The sequence below is a fragment of the Trichoplusia ni genome, chromosome 11, assembly GCF_003590095.1.
Source record: "Trichoplusia ni isolate ovarian cell line Hi5 chromosome 11, tn1, whole genome shotgun sequence".
In the NCBI taxonomy this organism is placed as follows: Eukaryota; Metazoa; Arthropoda; class Insecta; order Lepidoptera; family Noctuidae; genus Trichoplusia; species Trichoplusia ni.
The window spans coordinates 3,962,173-3,986,149 of record NC_039488.1 but is presented as its reverse complement, the minus strand read 5'-3'; the positions used below and the strand labels follow the sequence as shown (position 1 = coordinate 3,986,149).

Genomic DNA, 23,977 nt, shown 5'->3' with positions numbered 1-23,977 from the left:
TGTCCAATTAATACTAAAAATTCGATGAAAATAAATTTTTGATAGGTATTTTTCGTCAGCTCATAGCTGCTGGTATTCAGATTCCCTTCATTAAGGCTTCTGTAAGTCGAGCGCCTATTCAAGGCTTTTGTCGCTCATTGATTGATGTTGACGTAAGTGTCGGGCTGAAGGGGCAAGCAGCGCTCGCCACTCGAGCTCTCTGGACGGCCGCCTGCCGACCGAGCACGCAGCACACATCAGTCGGTCGGCGCTTCGCCCGCTAGGCACAGGTCTTCGTCGCGCCCACACCGCCAACGCTTCCACAGTTACGCACGAATTGATATTGATCGCTTTCATTCACAATGTTATGAACCAAGAACCAACACAAGTATTCATAACTTCACGAAACAAACTGGCCTTATTGGTGCTAAACTTTTAACGCAATATGTTTTTAAGAGACATTAAATATATTTATTAATAAAATCATCTCATTTCAAGTGATAAATTAAGGAACATTTTAGAACAATATTATTTTATAGCAGTTTTTTGTTGTTTGTGAATACAATTTCAACATGAAGGATAAGAAAAAAAGGTAAGTTTTGCATTCGGACTCTTTAGTGGTTACTTTAGTATGGTTAGGTTGAGTGAAAGTGGGAGTTGAAGAGTTTTATTTGTATTTCAAAGAATGTGGTAATTTAACCTAAAAAGCTGTTAGCGGCATAATTATACGCTATAAGTTTAAAAGCAAAGGCTCCGGAGGTTTTGCAAGTGATATTGAATGTTGACAAAAAAAAGAGAAACACGGTTGCCAACATTAAGTCGTAAAACTTTCATCACAATAACACTGTCGTTGTTCGGCTCTTTCTTAATTCATATTCAAGTCAAAGCGCTTAATTAGTTTTATTAATTGAAAAGGTCTCTTGGTATCTACATAAGTACTTTCTACGCGTATATTTAAGTGAATTTCGTTTGTAAAAGTAAAAGATCTAAACTCAATTCTGACAAAATATTTCTAGTAGACAAAATATTAAAAAAAAATAAAAATATGAGATTTTGTAAAGAAATATCTGTCGGTAACAAGTAATTCGTGAAAAGAATTCGTTATAATCAATGAAAAAACTGATCTGAACAAAATAGAGCAATATGTGAAATTCATAAAAACATTTCAGTAGGTACCAGTACATTTCAGTAGTTTGTTAAGGCCTTACGATTTGTCATAATGGCCTTACCTTATACTATTTGCTTACCGAAGCCTTTTTACACTTTGCAGTTGCAATTAATGTCAAATAATAATAAATAAGCACGCGACACACGCGCTCTTACTTTTTCTTTTCTAAAGTAGAGTCTTTAGAAATCTTGAAAAAGTATTATTCTGTTCATAACGTAATAGAACATGCAAGGCTTTCAATTGTTGAACTAAACTTGCTCTACAACTTCTTCAAAACATTTCCAGCCAGGACAAAAGAAAATCATAGTCGTTTATTGCGAATATATGTGCAAAGTAAATGTAGAGTCTTTTCATTGACTCGAGAAACAATAGCTAGTTGTCCCTATTAACATAGTTATGAGTGATGGAACTCGATACTTCTTTTGTTTTGCATCGTTTAATGATCGATAAACTTGATTCGAAAAATCCGACCTTTGTACGAGTGTTTGAAACAAACAGTCGAAATTTATACCAATTAATTAAACGAGTTTTTACCACCTTTCCAAAATGTTTCCATTAAGTAATCGCTCATAAAAAAGCTTAATCATATTTTTAAATTAATTCGATAATATTGGGTATTAAACTACGTAAAACTTCAAAATTGTATTTATTGCACGAATGGTTCCAAGAAAAATATTTTTGAATGATTAATTCGCAATATTAAAACCGGTAGCACGGTCTGGTGACCAGATTCTGGTTCCAGAGTGGTTCGTGACTCCGTGCAGGTAGATTTTTAACCAAACAATGATCCCAGACATCCATTGTGTGTTGTTTAACATGGGTTATGTGAACACACATGTATAGTTACATATAGGTATGGTTCTATGGGGTGTTATGAAAGAAAAAAGTTGATTCCACTTGTTTATAAATTTATTTTAAAATTAAATCATCCCGTAATCGCAAAAAATAAACTGAATGACAAATCATATTATCATATCAGTTAGGTACAGACTACAGTCGACGCCAAATCAAATTTTCCTGGTTGGTATATGACTAAATATATTATTTTTAAGATTTTTTTTTGGTATTTTAAGACTTAACTACGACTTCATTTAGTAACTAGCTGATATGACAAAGAATCCTTTTCTAAATCATTTTATGTCGACCTCCCAAGTCTCAGCATAGAAACTAGACATGATTTATGTTCGCTAGTTACTCAGAATAATAAGTAGTTAGGCATGAGTGTAAGTATGTATAAGTGGTAACATTATTGTAACACAGCACTTAGAACGAGTTACGATGACTATTGTTCTGTGTGTTGGTTTTTTTTTTCATATAGGTACAAGTCAGGACAAGTTGGAATATAAATGCGAATACAACAGATCAGATTCATAGATATACCTTACCAATTAAAATTAATAATAATGAACTAAGAATAATAAAAATGAGGTTATCCCTGAATTGCTTAGCGAATATAAATCTATGCTTCTTTTAGGAATTAGAATCCATTTTATATGTTTTCGTCAGGCATTCCTTCTTGTTTTTAGAATTCCTACCTACCACTTTCTTTTAAAGCAAGACTGTTGTTGAACAGAAATGGAGCTCTATAATACTCTACAAAATGTAGACTGTCTCACTTTAAGTTACGCCTCAATGAAATGGACCTAAAACAACGCAACAACAGGGTTATATGTTTGACGTGTCTCTCCGTCTGTTTGTCTGTTTGTATGTAGCTGCATAACTCCCAAATGGATTAAACTTCCTCAATTTAGCTTGTTTCGTACTAAAGGTAAATTTTTGAGCGATGTTAGACAACAAAAATTAAAAGGTTTTTAAAAATTATACGGGCTGAAGGTGGGGTCCCAATTGGGTCATTCTTATAACCGAATGGCGACTCAAATGAAATCTTAATGAAATAGATTATTGATGACTTAATCAATTGCGTTCTTAGCTGCATTTGTTGATAAATTGTGCTAAGAAAATGGGATACAGAAACCAATTGTCAAGTGAGAGGATCAATTAGTAGATACATCTGAGTTTTTGATTTCTTTCTAAAAAATATTTTATTTGTCACGTCTGTTATCATCAGGGTTTTTTTTGTTAAATGATCTTGCCAGTTGGACAAAACTGAATTGTAATAGAGAGCAATACCAATCAATACGTCATCTAGGAGATAGGATTCGTCCAGTATGTAATAAACTAACATGTTGCACACCACACGTGAAATATCTAACGTTTCATGAGTATCACATTCTTGAGTGTAATCTTGAATTCCGTTTTAATAGTCCGATTTTATAAATCCGTGCGTACCTTATCTTGATAGTGATTTCAAAGAATTTTATCATTACGTATTAAGTTAGTCGTCATTTCCGCAAATCGGGATTTCAAGGACAGTTACCTTACAATCTAATTATTGTCGAGTATCTGTCATCTATCGAGTATTTTCCGTAATATTATCAGATAATCTGTTGCAGTAGATTTACCATTTTTTTAAATAGGTAAGATAGCGTTTTCTTATGTTTTTAATTTTAGGGTTCCTTACCAAATGAGTAAAAACGGAATCGTATTACTAAGTCCACTGTCTGTCACCACCACCAGACATAGACGGCTGAAATTTTCACAGATGATTTATTTCTGTTGCTACTATAACAGCAAGAAATTTAAATAATGTACGTTGGTAATGCCATAAATGTTGTGAATAACCAATTTTTATTGGAAATTTTCTTTCGGCATCCCATTTGTACAGAACCATCAGTATCGCGACTCGCACTTGATCGGTTTTCTTCTGTATACTTATTCATGTCTTTTGTGTACGACAGAATTATTTTCGCGACATCGGCGTCGGCACCACATTGACCTAAATATATTTCCTATGTCGAATATTTTTGTCCTTGAGTTAGGTCAAACGAAAACATCGATTATGGAAATCACACACTTCATCCTCAAGATAACAGTTATCAGAATATATAAATTTAACTAGCTGTTCCCCGACTTGTAGCTGACTTCGTCCGCGTGGTTAGAATATATAAGTTAGGAATTTTTGAACGAAAGCCCTCGAAGATTAATATTTTTCCCCGTTTTTGCAACATTTTCCATTGTATCTTTGCTCCTATTAGTTGCAGCATGATGTTATATAGCCTAAAACCTTCCTCGATTAATGGTCTATTGAACACAAAAATATTTTTTCAATTTGAACCAAAAGTTCCTGAGATTAGCGCGTTCAAACAAACAAACAAACTCTTCAGCTTTATATATTAGTATAGATATGAGACTGATGCCCTTTTGATACATAGAGGTTGGACATCTTTTATTTATTTAATAACGGTTTACTCGCGCGTATTTCTTGGGATAGCAAGACTAGTTTCGGACGATCCCGATATCCAAAGACCTTAATCATTATTATATTATATTACTAGTTGTTGCCCGCGACTTCGTCTGCGTGGTTAGAAGATATAAGTTATGACTTTTTCTTCTCTCCTATTGGTCGCAGCGTGATGATATATAGCCTAAAACCTTCCTCGATGAATGGTCTATTCAACACAAAAATATTTTTTCAATTTGGACCAGTAGTTCCTAAGATTAGCGCGTTCAAACAATCAAACAAACAAACAAACTCTTCAGCTTTATATATTAGTATATAGATGCCAACGATATCTTGGCTACATTTCATCGATTTTTAATTTCTCGCGCGGAGATTTTAATATTACAATAACTCATTACCTATTAACTTTTTTGGTGTAGTGTAAAAGGCAATTTTGTTCTATATTACACGCATAATATATCTAACTTGGATTAGGACTTATTTATTTGGATAAGGATTAATACTGTATTGTTAAAAATAGGTTCGTGAATAACCCATAATTTTACTGTATTAAGAAAACACATAAAAATGGTTATTGTGGGTTATCCTTGGAAGATAGACATATACCACCGCGGACTTTTTTGTAGATCTATTAAAGAGGTACAAACCCGCCATACATTGTTTTGTTGTAACTCAAAAGGTTTTGGCAGCGTTCTCGAGGAAAGCTCTCGAATGGCTTAATTTTTTCCGACATGTTTAACTAATATCGTCAGTTTACACAAAACCTAAACTTATACACTAAAACCTTCCTCAAGAATTGCTCTATCTATTGTTGAAAACCGCATAAAAATCCGTTCAGTACTTTTCTAGTTTATCGCGAACAGACAGACAGACAGACGCGGCGGGGGACTTTGTTTTATAATATGTAAGGATAAGGATATTAACCTGAGTCAGTGGCGTGGTTGCGAGTCGAACTGTAAATAATAGGGATAATTAGCGTTTTTTGATATTAGACAAAAAAAATATAACGCAATTTTACTGTGATATCTTCTGCGTATTCACGAGTTCACTTATGCGGAAGGGAGAAGACCGGGTTTTGGTGCGTCATTTCCGATAGACGTATGTTTGCAGCGAATCGCGATAGGCTGCGTTGATTGAGGATAAGATAATATATAGGTACTAGGTACTATTCCTTGAACTTGTCGTAACTTGTAAGGAAGCTTTCCTAAACATAAAAACTAAAAAGAGAGTTCTATCATACTACAGAGTAAATGCCTCTTAATTCTCCCTGCTCTTCTTTCGTAATCTCTTTAAAGATCTTTAATCTTTATTAAATGATGCTTCATCATCACTATTGATGATATTGGGACGTAATCATTAAGCCATGATTTGCAAATATGTAATACGTCTAGGTAATACAGGATCGATCTAGCTCGAGCATAAAAATCCAAGCAGAAAGGCATGAAACAGTCTTATTAGTAGGTACTTAGAAAACTGTTTAGTGATGCCTTTGCCTTGAGCAAGTTTTTAGTTATTATTCTATTCATGAATTGGTGTTCCCAAATTTATTTATTGTATTAAATATGACCCTTTTAAAACATTTTAAATTTATAGAAATCGTACCTTCTTAAATACAAATTTGTTTTTTTTAAACATTGAGGAAAAATAAAGCACATCCTTATAACCATTTTACTGGCCGTTGCCACAGCAACAAAAATATTATGATTAAAAAACCTCGCACTGCTTTAACCTTGTGAAGACGACAAAAAGTTAAGCGAGAACATACTCGGAAATTATTTGTAAACGTTTTTTGTCTAAAGCGTCTTTAATATAACATGTGATTATACGAAACAAGAGGGATGACGACATCTTTTACGAGACACAAGGTATACAATATTACCTAGGTACAGACACAACATTAACATATGAATACAACTTCATACAAAATACTTATAATAAGCAAAATTAATCGCGAAATTAAACGTGACAGTCATTTAGATTAAAGGTCATAAATGGCGCTTATCAAAGTTTCCGGGTGTCGTGTTTCAAACCGACCCAATAAATTAAGTAGATCATCACTCGACTATATAAATGGATGTGAATTTAGTTTCATACAGTACAGCAAGAACGAAAATCTACTAACCGGTTTTAAATCATAACATACTTTTTAGTCGCTAATGTTAGTATTTTTTTTCAATTTGCTTTTTAACTTTCGAACATTGAAATTCGAAATATGTTTTTTCTTTGGAATCCACGTTTTCACACAATTCCCTCCTTTATCTGTCAGTGTTGTCTTAGAATAATAAAAAAAAATACTTTTAAAAAGTCACATTGACACATTGCTTGCGATGCACGATGGGAATTAACCTCAAAATATTTTTCCTTATTTTTTATGGAGTCTGATTGTTATATTCATGTCGTTAAATCAGTGATGAAATATTATATTTTTTTTGACCTCTTGCTAATTTATTTTCACTTGCCAAATCAGGACTATTAACTTATCGATGCGTGGGATGTACATAAACAATCTAATCATAAATTACAATAGATTATTGTCACCATAGAGTCATAGGCGTCTGTACTGTTATTGTAAACCTCTGTACACAATTACGTCAGCCAGCGATCAGACTTCACACAATGGTTTGGTAGTATTCAAATTAAATGAATCCGACAATGTGGTTACAGTTGCGAAACCCAAACCCTACCTATATGTAATATGTTGTTACAGCTCATATAAAAGTTAATGAGAAAATTTTATTGCGCGGTTTGGCGGCAAAATCGATAGCACTGCCGCGGCCGCTTATATCACGTTTTCCAAGCAATCATATGATAAACATTAATCTTAGTATACATAATATATTGTATATCTACTGCATTTATTATTGATTCTACATAGAATTCAAATAACTTCGTTCGTAGCGGTCCTTTCCTTAGGTTTGTTCATTAAACTTTCATGGCATAATTTTGGCTTTCATGATACCTACCTGAATAGGTGAATAATCGCGCAGACAAACATAATTAGTTCTCTAGAAAACTTATTTAAGTACTTCAATATCGACTTTTCGTATAAATATTAAATACGGTTACGTTTTTTGTCATAAATTTCTTCGTATTTCACAAATTGCATGTGAAAACTGTTTGCTATCTAAAGGTCAGCTTAAGCGTGACGTCAGACATTTTAGCTCTTACGTCACTACTTATCCTACTACATCTATCCGTTTAAAATAATCTTTAACAAGTTCAAGTATACTCTTTAATACTAAATATTTTCAAGAGTATAAAATTCACTCAGACTCTGAAAAAATAATTTCACATAATTGCATAAGTTACTGAATGGCTTGAGTTTGTGCATGAAGCATGGTGTAATTATAACAAAAACTTCTACTTTCACAAAGTATTTAAACCATTAATTTCTAAATTTTTGCATATTCTTTCCACCAGGAATACTGAATTTGTATTATATCATTTCAATATGTATCTATATTCTTCTTATCGATCCCAATTAAACTATATCAACTCAAAATTTCGATATAAATCAAAAGATTAATACCCATCTTTTGATTAATGGTAATCCGTCTATTAATCACAACGCACTCTTCAAGGCAATACTAACTTGCCTCATAATTATGAAAAAGTTTAAGATAAACCTCGATTACAGTAATGCCTAACAATAATAAATCATTCACAATTAGGTAAGGTAAACAATAAACCCCGTTTGGATACGCGGCAAAGTAATAAATTAAAAAAAAAAAACTATTATCCATTGCAGCGTACATACACACTGTTACACAATGATAAATATGAAATAAATAAGACATTGTTCTTTTATACTCTTTTCTGACTTAATATTTAATTACTTTTATAATTATTTTAATCATTCAAACACAATGCAAACATAAACTCTTTAGAGTTTTACAGGCCATCGCTATCATCGACTGCACTGGTAATAAAACACATCTTAAACTAAAAGAAGAAAATGTATTGTTCTTTTGTTTTTAATTGCCTACTAACAGGTAACGATTAACGAAACACGATAGAAACTTAGATATAGTAAACCATAACACATTATTTCCCAAGCATGTAATATATAGGAAGACTTAACAGGCAATTATACGTAACTGTCTATATCAATGCAGTTATTATTTTACTACGTCCAATACAGACACGTCACCATACAAACATAACTAACTCAGTGCAGTTAGCAACGAACAAGGTTAAGGGTTACATAGATTACAATGTATTTATTTACATCGCGCCAGTCTCAACACAGTCCAACGGGACTAAGACGTGACTATCCCTAGTGTCAAGTAAATGGCTATCACCATTTGTGGATATGCCATCCATTATAAACGAAAATTCAGAATCGTTAAAATACAAAGGTGAGTCCATGTGGCAATTCTATTTTCGAATTCTGTATCGATCTTCTGTCATAGCAGTGTGATGCCGTTGGGCACAAATAAGGTGGTTTATTCATCGAGTGATATTAACTCGTAATATATGAAAGCTTTGATAAATAAGTTGTAAACAGCATTGATTCCGAATGTCCCCGTTCAATTTGATTATTATTGGTCGCAAGAAAGACTTCGCTTGTAATACATTGAAACTGGTCTTGTCTATAGATGTTCTGTTGTGTAGTATAAGGATATTGTTATTAGGAGTCATCGGTTCAATCACATGTTTGTATCAATGACTAGGATACATTTTGTATAACAACGGATTTTGTTCGAACTTCGACCAAATCAGTTCGTATTAAGGTAGGGTTTTCACTAAACAAACTAAAAGGTAGAGAATACTTTTTTTCTCTTAAATTTATAATTTTATTCAAAAATATTCAAACAAGAAATTTAGAAATGTTCTGCCTCCGTCTACGCCATTAGAATTTTGCTTAGATGGGATAGAAGTAATTCTACGTAACGGCCTTTAACAAATTCGCTTGTGTTTGTGAAGTTTTAACAATCCATACCATAACTATTATTATACATTTAAAAGAATCTATGTATGTACGCTTTCAAGGCTAAACGGCTATGTAAATAACAAAAAAGAAGAAAGGGTAGATTTCCATTCGCTGCGATGTAATAAGCTTGATCTATGCGGGCGGGTCCGCGGGCAAAGTCTAGCTAATTATGTGCCTTATAATTACTGCGAAGAATAAAAATATAGTTAGAGGCGTATCAAAAACATCGTTAACCATTAAGTACTGTAATCAATTGGCTTCAAATGTTTTGTTCGCTACTGAGAGTGATAAATTGATTTATTTCATTTGTAGCTATATTTCAACATATTTGAATAGATCATTACGTTGTTTTTTATATAATAAATAAATACAAAAAAAAACAACTAAGTTCTTAATTTTTTTTTTCTGAAAATACTATTTGAGTAAGGGTAGATAAATTACGTTTTCTACAATCAACAATCATTAGATATCATCATAATCATTTAATTGCTAATGTGGAAAATTACATAAAGATTGAAAAATCATTTAATTGCTAATGTGGAAAATTACATAAAGATTGAAAATCATATCAAATTGAAACTTTAATATTATCAAAATGAGACAATACTAACGTTACACACCTTTAGAAAATAAAGTTTTCTCAATTCCCTATCATAATAAGTATCGCGAGTGGAGACACCGACATACAAACAGCTGCTGCTGATGCTTTCGCATTTATAATATTAGTGCGATGTACTGAATGATTTTAATCAGCACGCTTTTGTTTTGTACGATGATTTGCATACAATAGCGACATTAAAAACTCTTTCTAAAACGAATGACACTTCCAATGATTTAAAACAATAAAAACGTTTTAAAATACTTAAGTTACTTTAATGCTAGTCTCATAAACTACCTAAATTAGTAATCGTTTATTACTGTATCCATGGGGAATGTCAAATATTTGTTAAACATGCTAAATTAGTTAGAGTTACAAACGAGGCGTAAAATTCAACTTTAATGAAAGTAAGTGAAACTAATTGCGTCTTAATGAGTAAAAGTAGAGATTGAAGAATGATTTTTGATAAGCGTAGATGGATAAAGTAAATATTTCACAATAATTACCCCTTTTTATCTAGCCTTATGTGCCCCTCAGCTGGGCAAAAACCTCCCCAAAATTAATATAACAAGTATGTTATTAACTCCTTGTCGTACTTCGTACGCACGAATTGCTTGTGTTTGTTATGTTAGTAACTTATAATTTAATTTTGTGCATCATATTTATAAAGACACCTCTCATTATTAAAAAGTTTTCAAAGTGTCAGATGAACAGTCATTTACTTAGCTGTTAGGCTTTGGAGCAACCAGTGAATTTAAAATCTATTTCTTCTTCTTTTTCTTGTTCTTCCCTCCTTTACGATAATTACGATTCTTATCACGATCGACTTGCTAAGATTTTTCAATTTTGTTATTACAGTGATGGAGCCCACGAGGCTATGTTGGCCGAGGGCCAGGTGCCCCAGATCGTCAGCAAGGAGAGCAAGAAGCAGGACGAGTACGAAGCCCTGCAGAGCTTCCTGCGCAGCATCAGCTCCACAGCCACGCTGCCACCCTACGTGAAGGGCGAGACCTACTCTTCCACTAAAGGAGTATTCAATCAGGTCAGAACTTTATATTAACACTAAACATTGAACTCAAAAAAGACGATACTGAGGCAGACACAGGCAGCGGTGGCGATAATGCGTTACATCAGGGGATCCAAAGAGGGCTTACGTTATGGCTTTGAAATGAAGACTTAAAGTTGCGATGAGCGACGCACTCTTCATAATTAAATGTGGTGTCTTAAGCTAATATCCATGACTGGTATTTTATTTATTTTACTTTTTAGAAGCAGTGGTAAGACCTCTGGATCCATTATTACCAACTAGTCATCCGCGGATCATGAGAGAGAGAGCATGTTGTATTGATTGTCCAATAGATTGCAGTAAAAACTCTTTTAAAGAAATAAAAAAGTTTAAGTTTTATCTGAAATATTAATTGACAACTGCAATTGAGCTTATTATGTATTCCACACTGACTCTAGAAAAAAATGTCTATTCACCGAAAACCGGATAAAATGTGTCCTTGGCACACATTACTACTACGTACAAATTAGAACATTATTTTAAACTTTAGGAATAAAAGCGAGTAGTGGATTGCTTGACCTTTTCCTCCTTTTACTGCTACATTGCTTTTATTTGCCAACTATGAGAACACTCAGCTTTGATACACAACATAGTATCACGCGCTAAAAAAGTGTATTCAAGTTGTATTCGGACTTTAATGCGTGATAATCACTGATTACTATTTAACTTCGGACCAATGTCCAAAGTCTCAATCAGATACTCCTTGTTTAAAAACTTTTCAACGGACGATATAACCGTTGATCCAGGTTCAAAGTCCAGAGCTGTCAAAATAAAGGCCACCAACAATGTTGCCACACTCACTATGCAAATTCTAATTACAATCTGTCGGCTGACCTCTGGACGAGTGACCTTACAGTTGCTTTATTTGCATATCCACACAGAACTATCCCAACATATCAGACATTACAACACCAGCTAATATTAACCAGTTTTTTGACACTGGCCTTAAGTATGTCAGTGCCAAAAACTAGTTAACATAATAAAACAATAGAACGTCGTGATAGATACCAAGGGATATAAAAAACCGTTTACATAAATGAATGACTAAAGGATAATCGGCATTTATATCGCTATAAAAGTCGGATGTAAATAGATTCCAACATGGCGCAATTGCTTTACGAAAACAAGGAGAAATCCGTATCATCCATCCATTTGCAACACTGCATCACTATGCTGAACCTGTGAACGGTGGGTCTACTACCAATTCTTAAAGATTGTTCTTGGCATCAGGACGCATAGAGCTCTATCTTATTTCCACACTAGACCAGTTTTACTTTTCAGTTCATAGTTGACCCACAGAAACGTGAAATACGTGAAAATAATTCAGTGGAACCAAACTTTAATTTAGTAATGCGGGGGATTCCTCATGGGCACTTAGGGTGAAGGAGCGGGTAGCATCAAACTCTCTCTGACAAAAGCTAAACCATGCCTCCGGATTTTGGTGTCGGCAAAGCACCGACACCAAAATACGGAGAGTGCACTTTAAATCACAAAACTTAAGCAATCTAATAACTTATGCAATCTCTATTTATTTATGTACGCACAAAAAACCGAGAAGGCACTTTGATTGAAGATTTGAAAGAACGTAGTAGATTTCTTTAATTAAATTAAAAATTATCATGAATCAAGATGATTTTCATGAATTTTGATTGAACACGAATAGATGTTTTTATTGTCTATTTAATACTAAGAATCAGGGCCGGATTAACCACCTCGGGGCCCCTAGGCACAGTTCATTTCGGGCCCCCCTTTTTTATACCACAGCAACGCAATTTTGGAATTTTTACAATCCCCCTTTTTTCATTTTTTAATCGGGAGTGCTGGGCACTGGCCTAAAGTACCTTATGGATAATACGGCACTGCTAAGAATCACGATGAAAAGATTCTTTTACGAATTTTCACTGTTTTTACCTACGGGTAAAAGAATTGACCGGATAAGCTAATATAGAAGATATATCTCTGTACGTTTGCATATTAGAAAATAGGCACTTTAACATTTCGAGATGGAACTATTAAAAATAATCTTTGATGTTACAAACTGGTGTTACATAATTATATCAAACGGATTTTTAAGACTTCAAAACCTACTAATTTATATTACAAGTACTTGTTTCTTTTATACAAGACGCAGATATCTCGTGACTAAAGAATAGTGACCTACATTTTAATAGTTTGGATCGATAGGCTACGGACGACTTATACGTGAAATGTTTACAAAAGCTTGCAGTCCTCGATCAATAAAGGTTATTTAAATAAATAACTTATGATGGTGGTAGATTAAAGGTATCGACTGGTTATATAGGTCCTTAGGGGACCTACTACCAACACTAAACGTAATATTGTATTTATGGAAGAGAGACGCCTTTCTACACAGTTTAAAGCACTGTCGCCGATCCACTATGGACTTAGTAATAGGACCCCAATTCTTCCTTCCTTAACAAAAAAAAAAACAAATTAAGGAAACTCTACCAATCTAATCCAACTAAGTTTTTAATTCGACTTTATTCAAGGAAACTGACCTATAAATACCATTCCTCTTTTTTAATGGCCGTGGCTTGTGGTGCTATGCGGATAAATTCGCTTAATACTTCCCGCCAACGACACAGCGGTTGACATTCAACGAGAATGTGTCCATAGACTAAACAATTCGCACTAAGCACGCGTAGCGAACGAGACTTTAAACCATGTCAATTCTTAAAACCCGTGTATAATCACAATTTCTGAACATCTGTACAAATATCACGTGACCGAATTTAAGTTGGTATTATTTATCTTCGGAGTTTTATGTCTGTTTTGCACAATCTTGTGCAATTTTTTGTTCCCATGAATAATATAAATACGTGTCTCCCGTCATAAAATATATAAGTAAGATATCAACATTATGATTGATGTGATTTTATACTGACTTAAGTAAGTCTTATGGCAATTTTTATATTTTACTAGGAAAATGTTTATTTTCATAATGAGGTATAAAAAAAATATCGTTCCTTGTGCATATATCTACGTAAGTACACAATCCCAACAGAATTTCTAGAAGTTGTGAAGTTTGTAGGGCAGGCACACACTGGAAGCGTGTTGACTGACAGGCGACCCACATTCAAGCCATTAAGTCATTAGTTTAATTAGAAAACCTTCTTCTACTTTTGTCGTATATCGACGACGCTGCAAATGTTAGGAAACTCCATTTTCTCCCCAATTAAATAAATTGCTTGTTACGAGGAAATAATTTACCTATACTACCTACTATTAGTGTAGCAAGATCAGAACCGGATCTTAAGGAATTACTGAAAGTTGAAGAGAGATGGCGCTCTACGCTGTCACTCTCCCACAACCATCATAATATTACCTGAAGACGTGGTGGTAGACCCTCTGAAAGTATCAAATATGTTTACGTACCATCACATTATACTATTACCTTGCCATGTAAAAGGCCCCGTAATTGGCAACATTACATGTATCATATTATAGGTCATTATGTGCGGAACATAGTCGCAGACAAGGGCATGCGTAGCAGACTAAGGCTTTGTAATACGTTACAAGAGAACGATACACATTACGCTCCAAGCTGAAATTGGTATTTCAGTTTTCACACAAATATTTTGGCGACTCTCATCGTTAACCGTCACGAACTAGTAATATCAATTTTGGACGTTTTTTCATACATATTTAGCATTGACGGCTGAACAAGCTATATTTAGACGAGGCAAATTACTAGCTCGTAAATTTCTTATCATGTAAACTAAACCAATAGATGTTAATGATTTAGATAAAGGGGGTCAATAACAATTCTTTGCAATGAAAAACTCGGTTTAATCCATGTTTAATCTCTAATAGCGTGACATTGCAAACACGGGCTTAAGTTCCGACATGACAATGCTAATGTTTATATCCGCGGTAGCATAAAATTTCTTACGTAGGTTTCCTTATGCAGTGATTTGTTCATCGCGGTAATTTCTGTAGCGTCTGAGGTCCTTGGTACAGAGTACGAAGAAGAACTACGGTGGTTTTATCCGGTAGGAGTCCATTCCACCTCATTGAAGCCTAATGTCCTTTCTACACCCTGTGGTCAAGCCGGGGAAGTCCAAGAGGATTTTTCCGTGTTAAAATGTTGTAGTTGCAGTTCCAGTAGTCTGTTCTCGCCTGAAAACTGTCGAAGTAGTGTGAATCGCCTTGCTTCCACAACTACAGAGGTGGTGATAGTATTTCTGACCTGATAATAAGGGAACAGGGGTCCTGTCCAAAAGTAATATTATGATGGATGTGCAAGAGAAATACCACTCTACGCTGAGTATAATAAAATAGAATATTCCTTATTGCACACCACATAAGAAGGAAAGAATCCGTCATGCACTTCTACTTTTCTTCGAGTGCCGATAGCTCCAAGAACAAATTGAAATGAAAAACACTTTCTTACATAACGTACCTTTGTTTTACACCATTATGATATAACTGAAGAGAATTAAAAACACCACATACCAATATGTCTTTATTCCCTATATTTGTAAATACGCTGCGATGACAAGAGTTACATGACATGCTTTCTCATATCATTACAATCAAAACCTTTATCAGAAACTTATCAGTCCTTCAGACGTAAGAGAGAAGAAACGTTCTTCACACGATAGACAAGAAATGCATGATTATAACAATATAAGAAGTCATTCATATCTGTTTGATCAAAAATCTGAATGGTAGATAAAACAGGACTTGTGGAGAGTCCGCAAGATAAAGATAACAATAAATGATGGAATCAATCTTGTTACGGACATGGGGACACGTGATTAGACTACGTTTAGATTAAGACTATACATACGTATCTAAATTGATAAACGAATGACGTAGAGTGTGACGTTCGCATCCTACCTACCCATCGTAATATGGACATACAGAAACCTGTTTTTTTGCTGTATTGGTCTTGGATCACGTTTGATCCCTATTTTGTTCAGGAAAACACTATCATTGATGAAACACCTACAGGTACAACTCAAGAATTCTCTCATGTTATATTGGTGGAGGCATTAAAGACTCCAAAATGTCGGCAAAAACTAATAAAATGAAAAAAATGATTTCGGCTTTGCTCGTCACCGCTTGCAAAGTACTAATTAAAAATTATTGTTAGGTAACTGGTGGAACATAACATAGCTCGTTAAATTGCGGGCCCCGGCTGTTATTCATATATCTTTGATAGTCGTTACCGAAGAAGCTAGAAAGTCTGACAAACAGTCCAAGTAGTATGGTGTTGCCCAGGTAACTGGGTTGAGGAGGTCAGATAGGCAGTCGCTCCTTATAAAACACTGGTAGTTAGCTGAAGCCGGTTAAACTGGAAGCCGTCCCCAACATAGTTGGGAAAAGGCTAGGCCGATGATGATGGTGAAACATAACAAATTAAATAATCATATTTAAGATTCTAATTTATTCCTAAGTATTTATAGATTGTGTCACAAAAAATACTGTAAAACTCAGTCCTTGAAACCGACGTGAATATTTTTGGACCACAGCAAATAATATACGAGTTTACAATTCACATTTATTGATTTTTAACAATACCTACTTAATCAAAACTTCAGACCAACGTGAAAAAAATGTTAATATACATAGCACGGTCTTTGCACGATCTAAACTTGATGAAATTAACTATCAATGTTTGTTTAGTAAACTTCTAAAAACTTTAAAATTCGATAAAAAATTATATAATAATTAAGCATCAAAGAGTCTTCTTATCTTTTATAGAATTCACATATATTTTCTGTATCGTTTGTAAAATGGTCTTTCAAAATTCTAATGTCAAGCACCACAACGTATTTAAACGTATCGTTTTTTCCTTGGTTTATTGTGTAATTTTAAAGCACAATTTAAACTAGGCCCATCCGCCAAAGTGTTAAATAACATGCAAAATATGATAACCAGCTAATGGAAATTAGTATTAAGCTGGGAGGTCCAAAACATTTTGGCAATAAACCATTACTGCCTTGCTGAGGAATTCGTTCTCATCTGAGATCTAAAGTTGCTGTCACTACCAGCAAGGCTTTTTTACATATTATAAAACTGCGTCATTCTGTAACTTGGGTAAATATGTAATAAATGTACTTTTTAGATACCGCTTGTTAGATACTTACCTTCGATAAATTCATTTATTTGTTACTTACATCCACTCTTCTCCTTTTGCTGTGCCTTATAAGGTCTACAATCGTTACCCACTCAATTTTAACACCATCAATCAATCAAGAACTTTATTGCATTCCATTATGTTACAAGGCTGGTGGGTAAAATTAAGAGAAACAATTATGGACCCTGTCGGGAACAGCAAAATTAGTTTATATAGAGGACGAAGAGCGCTTTCTAATTAATATAGAAATAAAGGAAGAGAATCAATCATTATACATTGTGGAGTGCAAACCAGTTTAAAAATCACGCAAGTTTTGGAAACAAGATCTGTGAATAACATGGTCTATTTGTTGCAGTGCCTAATAACATGTGCGGTGCTAATCCTGGCGGCGGGGGCTGGTCACCCCATCGGCTTCTCCGCCGTCGCTCTACCCCAACTCAGGGTCGAGAACAGCTCCATGAGAATAGATGATGAAATGGGATCATGGATCGGTAAGTTTCATGTCTTTGGCCTTCTTAGAACATAACGTATTGTGTTAGTCTGAACTTGATACGAAGATTGAACGGTATTTTTCGGCATTAGCATAATAACGTATGAATGTATAGGTGTGAACGAAAAAGTGAGTGGACGAAATGCGATATACAATTTGTATGTTTGATTTCAGCATAGCCGCTAGACTAATACAGTTTTTATTTTAGCTCAAAAATGTAGAACATGATTCGGTGTACCTTTTGTTTCTTAAAACACTTCACAAGAGAACAATAATTCAATAGAGTTTAGGTACAAATAAATCTTATAGTGTTCACGTTGTCACGTGTTTTAATCTCTTGGACAGGCTGTCACGTGAGGTTTATATAATATGTGACACTTTTGCATGTGCGATTATATGTAGATTTATACATTAAATCTATTTTTAGCCTTGAAATTGCTGCGATCTATACGCATAAAAAGTGATTACTGGCCTTTACTACTAGTTATTCTGAATAAGCGTAGCCATCTTGGAATCGTTAATAAAATAGGTACACTTGTAATTATGACGCAATATATGAAATCTGTTTCACATAACCTAGGCTGTCATATATTTATATTAGTAATTAATCTACACAATGTCATCATGGGAATAAATATTCACTCACATATTCATAAATTACATGTTGACGTAATGAACAATATGCAACCTTCTCATAACATGAAAACTAACTAAACGTGATGACTAAAAAATTAAAGTTCAATAATAATCACGTATAACCAGAAATGTTCTGAGGCACCACCTCCATTTAAAATAATAATATACAAATTGTTCAACAGCATTGCTTACAAGAATATTCTCCTATACAACGAGTGTATGATACCCAAGTAAAGTCCTCATAAACGCAGTCGTGGCAAAACCATTATATTTTATAACAACGTTTCATAAGCTAAATAGGTAGAAATCTGTATCATCTGTAGAATAGGTATATTATGTTGATAAAGCAAGCAAAATAATAAAAACCATATCTAACACATTTATAAATAAATTTTCTAAAGACACAGTGACCGACGCCGACGCTACATTTGCAAGTCATCGTCACATCCTGTTCTCCTCACAGATTACGATTAGTGGTTATGTGACCAAGTTATGGCGTAATTCTCGTCATGTTTTAATAAGTTACTAATCATTGTCCACTTAGGCTATCTGTATCAGCTATGAATAGTACTTTTCGCCAGCTGACAGTCATGACTAAGCGTCATTCAGAAAATGTGATAGAGTATCATGATTTAGTGATAAGAGCGAAGATTTTACGATATCTGTAAATTTGATCAATTATGACATGTCAAAATATTGTGATATCATGTTTAGTAAGGAGTTCAGGACTGAATCGCAATACCTACCTACTCAATGACAAGACATGATCTGAGTTTTATCACCATATGAAATCGATAAATAATTAGTTGGGATTACTAATCTTTTTGATTTTATAGCCTGATGTGTGGTCGTACGTATGGTCTTCGTTCAATTCTAAGATAACAAGATCCTGCATAATTCTTCTAACAAGAAATCTAGGAAATACAAATTCGTTTTTCATATTCCTAGCTTTTTATGTCTTTACAACTGTTAGTTGAGATACGAAACAGTTTGCTGTTTTCATTGCATAACCATTTACGTAATTCTCACTATCGAATCTGCCAATTTTTCTAAGTACGATTTTAAAGTATAAATAGAAAGCAACGTAGTAATTTTTTTTTCCACATGACGTCTTTACATGTCAGTCTAGAAAGATTTTGGCAGAGAAACTACAAAATATGTGACGAATACATGTCATGATGTACTTATATATATATTGTTCTAAAAACAGAATTGTTAGAAGACTCAAAAACAAAACTAGTAAACTAATTCGATTTTCCAACTAGTTTACCTACAAAAGATGATACATCACTGGGATATTTGGATGCGTGTCCAACTACCCACCTATAGACTGAAATAGAGTTCTAAATGTTTCTATTCCACTGAGTAGAGTCGGTCACCAGTAATCCATTCCTAATTAATTAGTTCCTCACAAAATCGATTAAGTCCGTTAGGGTCATTTAATTTAAATCAAAGAACCTGAATTTATAGAGCAAAAAATTCGGTGCCAAGGGCAAACCCACTCGACCTTACTAGGTAAATTTTGCACGCTTTGCATTTATAACTAATTATAAATTTAATGTTCTTAATTTACCTCATATGTCTATAAAAAGTCCTCATGTTCAGAGGAATTAATTATTCCAAAGAAGGCATTCTCAATAAAAAATCCTAGCTATGATGTGGTAGATTATTATCTACCAATAAATTTCCATAAATTTTAATTTTACTATGAAAACATCAAAACTATTCGTGGTCAGAACCAAAAGAATAATTATTAATAAAAATGCAATGAAACAACGGTTGTTGATAACTAAGTATTTTTCCACACATGGATATTAACGTGAACACTCCTTAGACGTAAAGTTATTTAAAAAGACAATACATATAGACACGTACGTTCGATAACTTTTAAAAGACAACTTAAAATACAGAATTATCCCACACTTTCCATGATATCTTAATATCTTATTTAATTAATTTTAAAATGTATTATCCTTATATCTCTTTGTAACAAATATTGTGTCAGATGGTTTTCCTGACATCATCAAATTTCAAACCGTACAGGAACAAACAGAAAAGTGCGTGCGCTCTTAAAATCAATTTCGTGAAAGTCCATTTAGCATATTACCGAATAAAACGTCGATAAAAACAATAGTTGTTCAGACAAACAATGATTTGGCGGGAAATGCGCCAATGCCTGAAACGGTACCACATCGCGTGCATATTTCAGGCACGTGCTAAATGTTAACACAAACAAAACCAAGTGCGGCAAATTTTATTGACTCGTAAAACCACTTACCTCAATACAGTGATGAACTCGTATTGAAAAATGTATATCAAGACGCGAAGTACAAACATTCAATATTTAAATATCGAAAACAGGAGTTATAAATACACTTTAGCTTACTTCGCTGACAGTGTCACAATTTTGTAATTGAATATTTAAATTACATTGTTGAAACAATGAGTCTTCATCTGCTACATTTTGTACAAAGTATGTTTCCAATATTGAGATTACGTGTGAAGTAATTACCAACTTCAAGACGTTTTAAGCAAGGCTTTCCATATTCTACATATTCTAATTTCTAATGCTCTCGTTATATAATTAAGCATAATATTAGATATTTAATGTTTTCATCTAGAAAATCGAAGCGAACAATTGAAAAAAACGTACTACATTAAAATTTACGTCATATAGTTTTGTACACGTAAATAGGGATTCGCCGGGGAGTGCATTGGGGCCATCATTCGTTTGATGACCATAAAATATATTAAAATATACAGGATGGAAGAGACATGTTTATTTATACACGAAATCAGAACAAGTCTTATTGAAAAAATGAACGAACTTACTTTAAACATAGTTGTAAACTGCTAAATCGTATTCGAAGCAAGTCCACGTCTAAATAATTAACAGTAATATTAAAACAAATACTATTTAAATTGGTGTGGACACTTAACAATTAACAGTCATTAAAAACAATCAACTAAGAATAATTATATTGAAAAAACGTGTGGACTGTAGCAGTGATGTACCTATCGACAATATGTAATATGATACAGACACATGGTAACTACAGGCACATAAAACTGTAGATATTGATGTCATTTGATGTAGGATGTGTGCTAACTAGGTGTGGTCAAAAATGATCCCTCAGGAACATAAATACGGATAAAGATAGTCTTGTGTTTTGATCTTGGGCCCTGCTTCTGCTATCTTACAATGGCCGATGAATTGTTTTACGTGAAAGAGAAACATCTATACATACACGCGTTAACAATTGTCAATGCTTCAGCTAAAGTTTTCAGGAGTACCATTGAGTTTGGTATCATTTATTATTTAAATCAATCAACATTACATGAAATCACTTTTGTAGCAAACATAAAAAAGCAACTACAACAACGAGGTCCGACGCCAGTGGTCACCTAGCAGACTGCAACTATTACATACAATATTTTGTAGAATCTTTCTGAATAAACCAACACGCTATTTCTATTTGATACTTAATAGAGACTGGACTATTCTTTAAGTAGTGCTTATCAACATCACGTTGGAGACCTAGGTCGCCTAAGTGAAATGATCTGCTTACTACTGGAGAGTTTTATCTGTTCAGTTCACAGCACCATTGACCCTAAACGTATGCTGACTCTCTCCACCTGCCACATGAACTTTAATCTTCACATAGATAAATAAAATGCAATGTCAACAAACTATAAGTTGTTTATTACGTTGATCATCTCAACTAAATTGTGGGTCCCGGCTGTTATTCCTACATCTTTGACAGTCGTTACAGGTAGTCAGAAGCTTGAAAAAGTCTGACAGCCAGTCTAACCAAGGGGTATCGTGTTGCCCAGGTAACTGGGTTAAGGAGGTCAGATAGGCAGTCGCTCCTTGTAAAACACTGGTACTTAGCTGAAACCGGTTGGACTGGTAGCCGACCCCAAAATAGTTGGGAAAAGGCTAGGCCAGGCATCTCTACTGAATAGGTTAAACATTCTGTAATGGTGTACGTTTATTAGAATAATGATCTCATGATTGCATTTCAACTAAATTACTATCAACTTTGTTAATACTTACTGCACAAACTGATGATTACGAAAAGCATTAATTTACATGCAAAGTACTAACTGCTATATTTAATTGCCTAAGTTATCTCCCAACACGATGTACGGCAGACGGTTGTTGGTGACAGTATAAATGAAGATGCATCGCAACCTTGCTTCGAATTACAGCCCCGGTAGCAATAAGACGATCAATTTTCATTAACTATTGCCACGTGGGTATTTTCCGATAAGTTGAGCAATAAAAATTCTCAAATCAAAACAACAATCAATCACTGCAAAGCGCTTAAATAAGCGACGGTGTGTCGGTCGTATGATTTGAATTTCAATTCGAATGCCGTTGCATTCGAAACGCTCTTGTTTTTTCCTCCGCAAGAATGATTGATAAGGATACGGTATTCAGCAATTTGAGATGTTTTATGTACACTCGACGCGCGACAAAGCAAGAAAACATTAAACGAACACTGCAATTGTTGATACTCGGGCGGACGTCACGAGTATTCAATGGAGTTTCAACATTTAAACGAGACGTGACGGACAAAGGCGTTCGCAATAAATATAGTCCTACAAGACTGTGCGAAGAAGTGCAACATGCGCGTCAAATGTAACCAACGATCGTAAATTAATCGTTCAGTAGAACCCCAAACATCATCATTTCAGTTTATAAGACCCACGCGTTTTGAAAACAAATAGTTACGAATAGGAGAACGAGTAAATATTGTGCAAGACGAGTGCTAATCTTAGATTGAACACATGTGCATTAAAACCCAAAAACATGTGCTCATAGTTTAATGGTTAAGTAGGTAATACAATAAGCTCCTACCGTTAGATTAGTTGATAGTTCATTTTCGCTCTCGCTGTGAGGTAATCAATCTTGAAAGATTGATTGATTTAACAACAAATACCTAGATTGGTTAAATCAATACGTTATACTTAGATAAAGACACTTAATAATTCTATCATTCTCTCATTAATTCTATCACTCTATAATTTAATATTTTTTTACCCGCAGACATCCATTGTAAAATCCGTTCAAGAATTCTATATATAATTATGTATTTACGTTTTATAAGTCTCAATGATTTTATCTACAATCAGACCAGACCCTCCGTGTTTAGAAGATGAGTCAAGTACCATACAATTCTTACACAAGTTTCTTCACTGTTGTGTAATATGTATTCAAATTAAAAACTCTACACTCTAAAACTATATTCACATGGGTATAAATTGAAAGGCGTTTTGTTACTAATGTGATTTGACTACATCAGGGAATTAAAGAGCAAAGTTCAACATTGCGACCTCTAAAGCCATTCGAGTGCGGTGTGCGCATATGTTTATTTATTATGTAAACACTATGTTTATGTATTAAGCATTTAAGATGTAAGGTTTTGTAAAATATCGCATCGAGGCATTTTTGGATCAACATGGAAACTGAGCTGGAAAATGTTGTATTAGGCATTGACCTGACGAGAAGGAAACGACAAGGAAATTTCTATTCTTCCCTAATATCATACGACGTATCATTGAGGAAGACTCAATACTCAATACTCAATACATTTATTGCATTCCACAATGTGAACTTAGGTGGTAGGTACACAAGATACATTAGGTTTGGAGCATTGTGGGCCCTGTCGGGCATAACAAAAATAAGAATTTGGA

General features: G+C 34.1%; 1 protein-coding gene across 1 annotated transcript in view; it reads left to right on the top strand.

Annotated features, from left to right (window-relative positions):
- Positions 1-58: 58 nt before the first annotated feature.
- Positions 59-23,977, top strand: part of LOC113498440 (facilitated trehalose transporter Tret1-like) — a 30,107-nt gene continuing 6,188 nt past the window's right edge. The window contains exons 1-3 of the mRNA XM_026878419.1: positions 59-571; positions 10,838-11,021; positions 17,507-17,642. Of these exons, the coding sequence (XP_026734220.1) occupies positions 552-571; positions 10,838-11,021; positions 17,507-17,642 (340 nt within the window). The 5' untranslated portion in view covers positions 59-551. The remainder of the gene's footprint in view (positions 572-10,837; positions 11,022-17,506; positions 17,643-23,977) is intronic.